The sequence below is a fragment of the Cebidichthys violaceus genome, unplaced genomic scaffold, assembly GCF_023349555.1.
Source record: "Cebidichthys violaceus isolate CVI_PGR_0920_01 unplaced genomic scaffold, fCebVio1.0.p SCAF_2, whole genome shotgun sequence".
Taxonomy (NCBI): Eukaryota; Metazoa; Chordata; class Actinopteri; order Perciformes; family Stichaeidae; genus Cebidichthys; species Cebidichthys violaceus.
In genome coordinates this window covers 4503547-4517546 of record NW_027176372.1, presented here as the reverse complement: position 1 = coordinate 4517546, position 14000 = coordinate 4503547, and the positions used below count along the sequence as shown (strand labels likewise).

At 36.7% G+C, this 14000-nt stretch overlaps 1 protein-coding gene and 1 pseudogene across 1 annotated transcript; both read left to right on the top strand.

Annotated features, from left to right (window-relative positions):
• Positions 1-1012: 1012 nt before the first annotated feature.
• LOC137875804 (dynein heavy chain-like) lies at positions 1013-5812 on the top strand (annotated as a pseudogene).
• Positions 5813-6426: 614 nt separating this feature from the next.
• Positions 6427-12265, top strand: LOC137875836 (trypsin inhibitor ClTI-1-like). Its single transcript, XM_068715343.1, has 4 exons — positions 6427-6535; positions 10167-10255; positions 11781-11887; positions 12029-12265. The coding sequence occupies exons 1-4, from the start codon at positions 6487-6489 to the stop codon at positions 12078-12080; spliced, it is 297 nt and encodes a 98-aa protein (XP_068571444.1). The 5' UTR covers positions 6427-6486; the 3' UTR covers positions 12081-12265.
• Positions 12266-14000: the final 1735 nt, after the last annotated feature.

Genomic DNA, 14000 nt, shown 5'->3' with positions numbered 1-14000 from the left:
CTTAGTGTAACCAGTCAACAACTGAAAAGTTAAAAAGAGATTTGTTATGTAACCTCTTTATTGTCAAAACAATGTTAATGTATGCTTAAAGAATCCATTGTGTGTATTTTGCCTTTACTTTTTCGTGTACTTTTGTGGCCGTTTTCTTTTGCCTGATGTTGTATTGTCAAATTCAAACGAAGCCACCATGAAAGCAGCTGGAGACCCTCTAATTATGTAAATTATTATTATCTCTAATTATTGTGTCAATTTTGTATGTCAAGTTTGACCCCAGCTCCCTTGAATGCACCCACAGGTGGTATTTACGACTGACGTTAGAAGCTTCGTGTCTCAGCACAATCAGTACATTTTCAACCTTTTTCAGCCACATTGTGCTGAATTTTCTTACACTTGTATATTTTTCTCCTTGTCTCAAGTAGCTTATATGATCATTTTCTCTTTAAAGTGAACCCTTCAGAATATACATCTCAACATCCACTGCTTTGTTTTATTCACACAATTACAGCATGACGACACGAAGGCCATTTTATACTTGTCATTGCATGTATCTGATATGAAAATCATTATTAATACTCTTTCACTTTCGCTTGAAAACGTGTCTTTAGCCAGATGAGAAATCTGATGCCATTCATGGGATCCCACCACTGCAAACTGGGTAGGCCCGTCGAAGTGTACGGCAATCCCATCATATCGTTCAGACGACCGAGAGGCAGAACCGGATCATGTGCCCAGTTAAAGATATCGGTAATTGTTTTAACAATTACTACCATTTATGTAAACGACTAGTTTCAGCAAACCAGTAGCAAAACGCAAAGGCACAGTCACTGTCAGTGTAAATACAACCTTAAGGTTGACACTAGCCTACACTGAATGAAAGTATCGGTCCACACGGTTTGTCTAGTTTGACTTGTTCATGAACTGCTCTTATATGTAACACAACAAAAATCGAATATAGATTATTTCATAATTTCCAAATCGTTTATCTTATTCCCATTCTGACGGCGTCGCTTGAATGCAGCATAAGGGTGGGGACCATGTCGGTGTGGGCATGCTGCTGCAGGTACAGGTGAGACAATCTAATCAAATGCGGTAAGTCCTGTTTGAGCAGTAGATCCGCGAGTTTGAAGGTTTGTCAGACACCAACACACAGGAGGCCTAGTACCAAAGCAGAGCCAAGGCGCTCCTTACCCCAGAAACAAACCGTTTACATATACAGTAGTCACAGGAAGGATAACATTGTGTTGATCAAATCAATTGTGGGTTATTCACTATAAGATGTTTGCCAACACATATTAGAAAGGAAGTTGTTTCATTAAAAGGTAGCATAACTACTGCTGGAACAGTGCACATATTGTGGTTTGGTTGGCTTCGTTTAATTTTTGGGAAGTATATTTTACCAAATAAGGGAAAAGTCACTTAAATGAACATTATCTGGATTTTGTTCTTTGAGACTTCCATGTGTTCACGCCAGTAAGATGATGTTCACTTCTTCTAAAAAAAATGACACTATACCCCGTCACACTACTAAGTGTTGGATGACTTCTCTCCAGTGTCAACCCGTCTGTACTGCACAGCTCAGTGTCACCCAGTCCACTGGCACCACCTACTGCTGGTCCTCTTTCCACAGCACACACTAAATGTAGTGGAGAGGGGAAATAAACTACAGTGATTCAGAAATGTTATAGTGTTATACGTTTAATTCAGTTCAATTCAATACAACTGTCTAGCCCTGAAAGTGCATTTATAAGCATCCTGATCAAGAAATACACAATAAATAAGGGTTGAAAAAACATTGATAATCACAAACAGATATAAATATCCAAAGAAAACATAGAAGGGATCGTATAGTATTGTTCAGTACATTACAATGTGGTATAATAAAGTATACTACAACAGTGAGTTTAGTATTGGACAATAATACAGTAAAGTCAGGGATAAAAAGATTGTTAAAATATTTGATAATCAAATTCTGAAAAATGTTAAAGAAAATAGACATTGGGCCTCAACCACCAATTGTTCTTAAATATAAATGTCTTCTTAGAACCCACATAGGCAGTTTTCAATACATTTCTGACTTTCACCGATGTTTTCTTCTACACACACGAGAGAGCTCACTTACACACATTTGAGTGCTGACATGCTTGTGCAAAGTTATTGGATATTGTGTTTTCCTCAGTTCTATAGTTGTAAAACACAGGATTACAACAATCATCAATACCATTGCAATAGTTTTATATTTCTTTAAATATTGTTTGATAATTATGTTTTATTATTTTACAAAACAATATGGTCTTTTAAAATGAATAAAGATTACACTAACACTATTTTCAGTATATACTATATCCACTACTGAAGTCAGGTTCTGCATTAACATGTAGAATCTGCTTATAGCTAACTTTCACTAAGGTTTACAAAAAGTGAAACCTCAGCGTTGTTTGTGTTTACAACCTAAATACACTAAATTCACGTTGGCTCGCAAACAACATCTGAATACAGTTAGGAAGCAGATGATGCTGTGCTGTAAATGATCAACAGTTTTAAGATCAACTAGATTGCAACATTTCAAAGCATGTGAATTCATAAATGGTGTATTTTTAGGAGCCATTCGTTATGCCTGTGTATTTATGTCTGTTCATATTGGGAACCTCACCCTAGAGGGAAAGAGTGATTGAAGCGATGAAGAAACATGATCTTCTCCTGCACCCAGTATTACAGCAATAGTGTACAAAATTGTTTACATTATTAATGTGTGCTTTCCAACATAATTTATGATCAATTATCTTGGCCAGAAATGTAGTTGCATACGCCTTTTCTATTTCAACATCATTTATCATTATTTTTACTTCTAATATTATAAACTTTGGTCCGATGCTTCACACTCTTTAGACTTTTGTTTGGGCATTCTTGATTTTATTCTCTCTTTGGTTTCCGTGTGTGCACACGGCCCTACAGTGCCATGTCCTTTTGAGGGGATTGGCCGGGTGTTCACCTGCTGATAGGATCAACTGGCACACGCCTTTCATTTCTGAGGGCGCTGCTGGGATTCATCGTGTTAAGAACACAGGTCCAAAAAGTCCTGTGGTTTAAGAACACGTCATGTATCTGACGTAGACTTTTATCGGAAAACTTTCTCAAGAACAAATTTAAGAAAATAACTTGTGTAAAATGTTTTTGATAGAAGTGAAAAGAAGGTTAGTTAAAATGTATGTATTTTTAAATTATAAACATTAATAATATTTACAGAGTAGATATTATCTGTTCAAACTTATTAAATAGCAATTATAGTACTATAATATATTATAATATAGTGTAGTATAATATATATTATTGTACAGTATAATACAGTATATTGTAGTAAATTCTGATATGTTATTTTACAGTATAATATAGCATATATAACACATAAAATAGTGTCCCAGTACCGTATAAATGGACTTGCAGCTGGGTGGCGCTATAGTCTGTATGTTCATACACTGATGGCAGGGGCTACCATGCACCATCAGGACTGAAATATTTAAATTCACACCCATTCATACACTGATGGCACAGCCTTCAGGAGCAGTTTGGGGTTCAGAGTCTTGCTCAAGGGCCCTTCAACATGGTACGATATAAGACATGGACTGGAGGAGATCGCCAATCTTCTGATTGGAGGACGACCCGCTCTACCCCTGAGTCACACTATGATATAGTATAATACAGTACATTATAATGTAGTATTTTACAGAACAGTATCATATAATACAGTACACTACATTACAGTATATTCTGGTTTATAACAGTACAGTGTAATATAGTTTGTTATAGTACATTTTAATATAGTACAGTAAAGTATAGTTTATTACAGTATAATATAATATGTTACAGTATAGTATAATACAGTACAGTATAATATAGTTATACAGTACAGTATAGTGTAGTATGATACAGTACAGTATAATATAGTTATACAGTACAGTATAGTATAGTATGATACAGTACAGTATAATATAGTTATACAGTACAGTATAGTGTAGTATGATACAGTACAGTATAATATAGTTATACAGTACAGTATAGTGTAGTATGATACAGTACAGTATAATATAGTTATACAGTACAGTATAGTGTAGTATGATACAGTACAGTATAATATAGTTATACAGTACAGTATAGTATAGTATGATACAGTACAGTATAATATAGTTATACAGTACAGTATAGTATAGTATAATACAGTACAGTATAATATAGTTATACAGTACAGTATAGTATAGTTATACAGTACAGTATAGTGTAGTATAATACAGTACAGTATAATATAGTTATACAGTACAGTATAGTATAGTTATACAGTACAGTATAGTATAGTATAATACAGTACAGTATAATATAGTTATACAGTACAGTATAGTATAGTTATACAGTACAGTATAGTATAGTATAATACAGTACAGTATAATATAGTTATACAGTACAGTATAGTATAGTATAATACAGTACAGTATAATATAGTTATACAGTACAGTATAGTATAGTTATACAGTACAGTATAGTGTAGTATGATACAGTACAGTATAATATAGTTATACAGTACAGTATAGTGTAGTATAATACAGTACAGTATAATATAGTTATACAGTACAGTATAGTATAGTATGATACAGTACAGTATAATATAGTTATACAGTACAGTATAGTGTAGTATAATACAGTACAGTATAATATAGTTATACAGTACAGTATAGTGTAGTATAATACAGTACAGTATAATATAGTTATACAGTACAGTATAGTATAGTTATACAGTACAGTATAGTGTAGTATAATACAGTACAGTATAATATAGTTATACAGTACAGTATAGTATAGTTATACAGTACAGTATAGTATAGTATAATACAGTACAGTATAATATAGTTATACAGTACAGTATAGTATAGTTATACAGTACAGTATAGTATAGTATAATACAGTACAGTATAATATAGTTATACAGTACAGTATAGTGTAGTATGATACAGTACAGTATAATATAGTTATACAGTACAGTATAGTGTAGTATAATACAGTACAGTATAGTATAGTATAATACAGTACAGTATAGTATAATACAGTACAGTATAATATAGTTATACAGTACAGTATAGTATAGTATAATACAGTACAGTATAGTGTAGTATGATACAGTACAGTATAATATAGTTATACAGTACAGTATAGTGTAGTATGATACAGTACAGTATAGTATAGTATAATACAGTACAGTATAGTATAGTTATACAGTACAGTATAGTATAGTATAATACAGTACAGTATAGTATAGTTATACAGTACAGTATAGTATAGTATAATACAGTACAGTATAGTGTAGTATGATACAGTACAGTATAATATAGTTATACAGTACAGTATAGTGTAGTATAATACAGTACAGTATAATATAGTTATACAGTACAGTATAGTGTAGTATGATACAGTACAGTATAGTATAGTATAATACAGTACAGTATAATATAGTTATACAGTACAGTATAGTGTAGTATAATACAGTACAGTATGATACAGTTTTTACAGTCCAGTATATTGTATATTAAGTACAGTGTGATATAGTATGTTACATTACATTATGATATAGTATTTTACAGTACAGTATAATATAGTGCATTGCAGTACAGTGTATTTAAGTATGGTATAATATAGTATATTATAGTAAAGTATGTAATACATTTATAGTATAGTGCAGTATAGTAGAGTATATCATGTTATAGAAGCCTATAGTACTATATTACACTGTACTGTAATATCGTATATATTACAGTACAGTGTAATATAGTGTGTTTTGTACAGTGTAGTATATGTTACAGTACAATTGAATGTAGTCTATTATTGTACAGTGTTGTATAGCATATTATGGAACATATAGTGCATTACACATAGTATATCATAATAGCTTATAGTTTAGTTGAGGTTACTATAGTATCCTGAAACAAACATATGTCTCAGTACATACATGGAAATACATTCTTACAGAATATTTATAACTAAAACAGTATAACTAGGCTTTATATAATCAGAATTGTAAGATTCAATTATATACAGTACATCATTTGTACCTTTATACTGTATTCAGTACTGTGACAAAGTCATTTAAACTAATCTAAAGTCTATTTAATAACTTTCTCCGGAGCTTTCAACTGCATCTCACTATATACTGGCAAAAATAATTTGTCAAACTGCAGTTTATTTATCTCAAACTACTTCCAAAGTCACAGATGAACTTTAGCCTGCTTCTATAACTGGAGGTTTGTTTTCCCCTGGCTGTTATTCTTCTGACTGAATGGCATTATTTTGAGAGACAAATGATCAGGTTTGTGTCACCTGGCCTTGACAATGCAGCCAATCAGAGCACAGCTACACCCAGCTCAACAGGTTGTGCTTGAAAGGCAAACACACTGCGTGAAACAAACACCTGCTGTACCCTCAGAGACACATCCACAACGTGAAGTCATGAAGCTGACCGTGCTGCTCTGTTCTGTTCTGCTGTTCTCTCTCTCTGGTGAGTTCATTCACAGCATAAACTAATGATCTCTACGAGTCCTTTGGTTTCAGAACAGCCGAAAGAGTAGGAATTCTCCACTCGTTCTTGGAGTAGTTCTCGTAAAACGTAGCACACAGAAAAAAGCAGAACACTGCATTGTTGTCTGGAAAAAAGACATATTGAAAAAGGATTGAATAATATTACCACACTTTTTTAAGAAGATAAGATTTTAGGGCTCATTAAGGGACAAAATGATTTGTGGAGATGAGTTTTTTGTCAGTGTATTGTTCAGACACTGTAATGTGAAACCTGCTTAACTTCTTTATATGTAAAAATAATACAAAAATGTAAAAGTGGTATTTCAAATCACACTGATTACATAACTAATGTATCAATCAATCAATCAAAATGTATTTATATAGCACCATTTTAAAATAAAACAAAGGTTGCCCAAAGTGCTTCACATACAGTAGATAAACAGCACAAACAAAGACTTGATTAATAACAGGAAGTGACATTAAAATCCAGACAAACCATGTTAAGATCAAAGGTGATAGGCCAGGGAAAAGAAATAGGTTTTTAAACCACATATAAAACCTTGGTAAGCTGGATGACAACCTAATGTGAAGGGGAAGGTTGTTCCAGAGCTTAGGGGCAGCGACAGAGAAGGACCGGTCGGCCCGGTTTGTCATTTTTGTTTTCGGAAAACAACAAAAAGCTGTTGGCCGAGAGATTGTAGTGAGCGAGGAGGGGTATAGGGCTGCAGCAGGTCAGACTGGGGCGACGCCATTTAAACCCTTAAAAACAAATAGCAACATTTTAAAATGAATTCTGTGCTCTACAGGAAGCCAATGAAGGGATTTTAAAATCGGTGAAATGTATTCACGCCTGCATGTACCAGTTAAAAGTCTCGCTGCAGAGTTCTGCACCAACTGAAGGCGTGTTTGTGAGCAAAAGGTTTTTATTTGATTAAAACAGAACTAAAAAGAAAGTTAAGTGTGTTTTGGACTGGTGGCCTGACAACACTTTAACAGTGGTGGATCATGTTGTTTTCCCTCTCTATGTTCAGATGTCATCTTCCATGGCTAATATGAACTCATTTAAGCAGCCATGCTTATTTACCAGTGATGCTACAGGACAAGACCTCACCACATACAGTCGAGAGTCAGGGTTTAAGAAAAACCAAAGACCACAATCTGGTCTTCATTGACAGTGAAGATGATGACAGTAACAGTCAACTGGAACCCTCTTACCAAATGGCACACACAGAAATCTGGGCCTCATTCACCGAAGTTTGTTCTTAAATTATGGAGAAAGGTCCTATGAGAAGTCTACGTCACACTCATGTGTTCTTAAATGGCAGAATACTTTGTACCTGTGTTCTTCACATGATGAATCCCAGTGTCTTCGTCAATTAAAGGCGTGTGCCTTTAATTGACCCTAATCAGCGGGTAAGCACCCGGCCAGTCCCCGTAAAAGGGCATGGCACTGTAGGGCCGTGTGCACCGAAATTGAAAACGGAGAAATAAGTCACGAAGGCCCAAACAAAAGTCTACATTGGGTGAAGCACAGGACCAAAGTTTACAATATTTGGCAATCTGCAAATCAGTACTCAAGTAAAAATGATGATAAAAGTAGAAATATTGTATAAAAATACATTTCTGTGCAAGATAATTGATCCTAAATCATGACATCACATATAAATAATGTAAAAACAAACTTTGGTCTTAAACCATTGCAATATCATAAAATGGATCTTGAATATACCTCCTGTAATATTCTCTCATTGTTTCATTTATTACTTATTGTGTGGAAATTCAAGAAAACATACAAAACCAACACTAATCGCGTGAAGGCACTTCAACCTTTCCAAAAAAAAGTCTTAGATTCTTATGTGCATTCTTTTTGGACAATTGGCGATAAGAACTGAACTGGGAAACAAGCAATTACTACGATCACTACTACGAACGTTAAAAGCCCTTCATTCAGCTACCTGTGGTGCGGAACAAACACAGTTACAGGCAGTTTTATTTGTCATCAAAATGAATAAACCTATCATCTGCTGGTCCTACTAAAGTAGAGCCGGAAGGGAGAGAAGACAGTCACAATGAGAGTACAAAGTATAAAATAAATAACCACAAATCATAATTTTTGACCTTATCATGGTAACGTGATATGTTGCAGCAAAGTGCTGTCCCATTCCTATTTACACCATTTCAAGCCCTCACAGTCTCTCACACTCCACTATTTACCAGGTGACTGCGGTAAGTCCCTGAGTGTTCTTCTTACTTAAGCCCCTCCCACTGTCCCACACACCTGTTCCTACTTCCTCATCCATCATCACCACATTATTATGCAGCCTAATAGATAGGCCTACTGTTAGACACAATAACGTCAGGGTGCCGGGTTTGGACCAGAGTTTCAGTAAAGAGGTGAACTGACAGAAGTCAACACTGTCAATACCAAACGTTTCTTTAGAAATGAAGTTGTTTATCATGCTGTAGCTTGAAAGTTAGTCCTGAGACACTTTCTTTTCTCACAAAAAGTAGCATGTTCAGTTTCAACATTCTGCGAACAACAGAAGCAAAACACATTTGCTGGGTGACATTCCTCTGGAGAAAAGGTCTGGTGACATTGTTAGATTCTTGTTTTGCTTGAGGGGTGAGGCAGAGAGAGATAGTGTGTACAGTATGTGCGTGTGCATATTTGAGGGTTTGGACTTGGTTTCAAGGATCAGGTTACAACTGATTGACTGACTGGCCAATCGTAGCATCGGCCTGCTCAGATCGAAGTCCAACAACTATCCCATTCTGCTCCATAGACTGCTATGCAATGATTTCAGATTGTCTTCATTTCCAGGCTGGTTTTGTGGATTTTGAGCTGGTCGTGGTTAAACGTTGTGTAATAGTAATACTCCTTACCCGTAGAGGTTGGAAGGACCCTCACATCGGAACAGGAAGAACTCCCCCAAAAAACCTTTAACAGGGTTAACCCGTTAAAGTTTTTTTGGGGAGAGAGCAACAGAGGAGAATCCTCTATCAGGATGGACAGAAGTGTTATAGTTGTCAAGTGTACTGAATGAACAACAGAACAGAGTTACAACACATTCATACGGAATGTATACACATGCTGCTTTTGCCTTTTTATGATCTTTTATGACATGAACAGTGAATAAAGACCTACCCAGCATTCCAGGAACAGTGTTCCTTTATTTCTGTGATCTGTAGCTTTAGCTTCTAAAGGTCTTTTCAACTTGTTTTCTCTGCTGAATCACTTTGACATCCTATATATATATATATATATATATATATATATATATATATATATATATATATATATATATATATACACACTCTAAACACATATTGTTGTAGACCTTTCTGTCTGCTTCTCTTTGGAATCACGTTCACATTTTCCCCAAAATTAGATTATATTTATTGCAGTGCAGTTAATGACAGTGTGGGCTCCATGGAAACGGAGCTCTGACAACTCGATGGAGTCGCAGCAGGGGGCGGGGCTTAGCGAAGGGTCAATTAGGTTTAGGTTAAGTTTAGGTTTAGGTGTGTTATGTCATTGAGGGTTCTCATGAGTGTAGAAGTTAATGTGTGTGTGTGTGTGTGTGTGTGTGTGTGTGTGTGTGTGTGTGCAGTCCTGTCCCTGGAGGATGACGCTCCAGACAACAATGTGACAACAGCAAGTGGAAAACCAGAACAAACAACCTCGACTGGACCCACACAGGTGAGACTGCTGGGGGTGTTGATCTAATTCTGTATTTTTCTATTGACTGATAGTTTACAGTACAGATGCATCGATACCAATGCTGATATCTGAACGGCTTTTCGACATGTCTATGGCTAACGGTGCTTACAGTGGGCTGCCCATGACAGGCGCCCCGGGGAGCCGTTAGGGGTTCAGTGTCTTGCTCAGGGACACTTCGACACAGGACACGTCCCAGCCAAGGATCGACCTTGCTGTTACCAGACAACCCTCTTACGTTAAATGGGTTAAGAGTCTTAACCCATTGAGCCACGGTCGCCCCTAGTTTGCTATATTAATTTTCAGAATGTTAAATAAATAGTGCATAAAACACTCAGTATCAGATCGGTACTCAGTATCAGATCGGTACCAAAAGCCCACGTATCGCTATCTGTATCAAGACTGAAAAAGTTGAATCAGAGCATCCTTCGTTTTCAGAATAAAAGCTTTAAAAAAGGTTTGATTTTCTGAGTTACTGCTGTTGCTGCTGCAGAATTTAACAATGCTGCAGGGTATTTACTGAAGCCATAACCAAAACTGTGGCATTTGACTGCATTGCTTTTAGCTAGATGTACCTAATAAACTGGCAAGTGATCAAGAGCCAAAGAGACCTCGATCTCTCAATTATAATGTCTGAACGAATAGACCAACCTGCTATTACAAGCTGGCTGGACTTCTGCAGTGCTCTGTTCATGGCTCGCTCCACTCACAGGTCATTTTAAACATATCACCCCCCTTCTGAAGTCTCTGCACTGCCTTCCATTTAGTGTAAGATTGATGCACTCATCTCTAAGGGCCTTTTTACACCTGAAAGTACAAACCAAGGTCCAAACCAAAAGTCACATTTTTGTTACACATGGCGGTGTGCCGGGCGACGCACACTGTCCTCTTCGTTGTAATGACGCATTATGCCATTAACACGATGTAGATCCATTACATCCAGTGGGCCTGATGCCCGGGAAGCCTCATGTGTGACAACAGAGGTAGAGACACATGTCTGCTCTCACCACACACACACACACACACACACACACACACACACACACACACACACACACACACACACTTGTCTTATCACTGAGATATTCCTTATAACACGACTGGCCTCCCGGTGTCTTCTGTTTGGTTCGGACCTCGGCCCGGGGGAGGTTTTTTGTCATTTTGTTTTTGATCAAACTGAAAGGTCAGAATGTTCGGATCAAACGAGGTAGGTGTGAAACGGCCCGACATGTACTTATGGACTCCACAGAGAATCGGCCACTCACTCACAAAAAACAAAGGCAAAGACATAGAGTGAAACCGCTTTCTGTTGGTCTGGATCTATACTGTAGAATCTCTTGTCCCATCGAGGCCACATCAACATGCCTGTTAATCACCGACAGGAAGTGCAGTTCTTTTTCAGAACATGATGCAATTATTGTTGAGTACAATCTAAGTTTATATGACCCAAATATGTTTTTTAATGTTTTGAATCAATAATCCTGTAACTACCTGTGTTTGTGTCCAGCCTGACTGTGACAAGTATGGGAACTTCTGCACCAAGCAGTATGATCCAGTATGTGGCAGCGATGGACAAACCTACAGCACCGAATGTGTTCTCTGCCAGGACAACAGGCATGTAACATGTACATTGTATTAATATTAGTCAGCATTTACTTACTGTGGGAATTGTTTCAGGAATCCATACACATACACACATGCACACACACATGAAGCAAACCACAATGCTGTAATGTGTACTGTTTTCTCTTACAGAATGAAGAAGAAGAATGTGACAATGACAAGCAAAGGGGAGTGCCCTCCTTAACTGACTGTGTGGCCCAGTGACACACACGTACACACACACACACACACGCACACACACACACACACACACACGCACACACACACACACACACACACACACACACACACATACACATGTGGCTGTTGAATTGGTGTATCATATCCATTCCCTATATCTTGCCTTCTCAATAAAGTTACATACTGCAACATGTTTCCTGTGTATGTTTATTCAGCTCATGAAACATTATAAACACCCTGGCTCTATATACAATAAGAAGTGTTGCACGTTGCATTCCTATACTTCTATGGTTCCTATAAGTTGGGCGACCCATGAGAGACAGATATTAACTAGAGACCATCTCGCAAGGGGATCACACCAGCCGCCCCAAATAAAGAGCATGAAATCCTCACTTCCTACCCCCTTACTTCCAGCACCCTTTCTCAGACCACACCCATCTTGGAACTCTGCCTGCATTTAGATCTCAACTACACGCCTGCAAAGTTTTGTGACTGCATCTTGCACAGTTGTGTCGCCATCGTAGGGATAAAATCAATACACTGTATAAACAGAATGTCTTTATTGTCATTACTTACAACGAAGTTCAGGCGCACCACCGTAGTGGAGCTCAAATGTACAAGATATAAGAAATATTGTGAGCTCATGAAGTTCAACCTGCATAAAGAGCTGCTGATCCACTTCTACTCAGCAATAATCCAGTTTGTTCTCTACGGGTTCATCACTGTGTGGTTTGGATCAGCCACCAAACAGGACAGTCATGCCTGCAGAGAAAATCATCGGTACCAGACCGCCTCCATTCAGGACTTCTCCACTATCATCAACTGGACCTGTGAATTATATATTATATGTTTAAATGCACAGAAGCCATGTTTTATTCCTCAGTTTGCTTTTTGCCGTTCTTCTTTGACCTACTTCGTTTAATGTTGGCTTTGGCTGCATCTACATGTCTTTACTTGTTCAGTAATCACATAAATGACATCCATAAATATGGAGATCAATGCTAGTTTTGACACTGAAGGGCTTGTACGTGTATGTTCATATGTATATGCTGTGTTCACACAGAATAGAAAAGGTTGCTTTCACGTATCAGGCTGTATTAAAACTAGTATTTGGCCGTGTAGTACTTGACAGAAGTATTGATACTTACCCATGACAGAAACTAATACACGAGTATCAGCTTGCATCAGCATCAGTCGCTTTTGTTGACTTTTTGTTTGATAGGTGTGCTTGTGTGGGAAAAGCCAGCAGCACGGTCCCAGCTGTTGAAACGATGTGCTGCAGGGAGGTGAATGCCTTCTGGGCCCTGGTGGAGAACCTCACCCCCAGACCAGACGTACTTTAACATGATACTACACCCAGGCATTGAAGCATGCTGTCTGAATCCCTCTGTGCTACATTACTCTGTTGAGTTCTTTCAATGATCTGATTTTACTATACAAATAGAAGTAACGGGTAATGAAAAAAAGTACAGCTAGAACACACATTGTTGTTACGACAGGTCAGCTGCCGTAAATCAGTTTTAGGATTTTAGTTGAGTCACCTGAGCCACCCGTTCTCTGTATACGTCCGTAACCACGTTGTTTTGTTTCTCATTCATTTTATTTAAGTATGATTTTGCTGGTTTTGCAACAAAAGGGAACATAATACACTCTTTCCTAAATCTTTATAAATTTACTAATTATTTCATTTACCACAATTGGATAAAGTAATGAAAATAAAGCATCCGTTTTATTATCATTTAAAAGTGTATATATATATATATATATATATATATATATATATATATATATATATATACACATGAATGTATATATGTATATATATATATATATATATATATATATATATGTATTTATATATATATAATATATATATACATATATATATATATGTTTTACATATATATATATATGTAAAACGTTT

Bases quoted from the DNA above. Each gene is read 5' to 3' on its own strand.
- LOC137875836 (XM_068715343.1), top strand. From the start codon at position 6,487: ATGAAGCTGACCGTGCTGCTCTGTTCTGTTCTGCTGTTCTCTCTCTCT. The intron at 10,256-11,780 runs GTGAGACTGCTG...GTTTGTGTCCAG, and splicing joins CCTCGACTGGACCCACACAG to CCTGACTGTGACAAGTATGG. The intron at 11,888-12,028 runs GCATGTAACATG...TTTCTCTTACAG, and splicing joins GTTCTCTGCCAGGACAACAG to AATGAAGAAGAAGAATGTGA.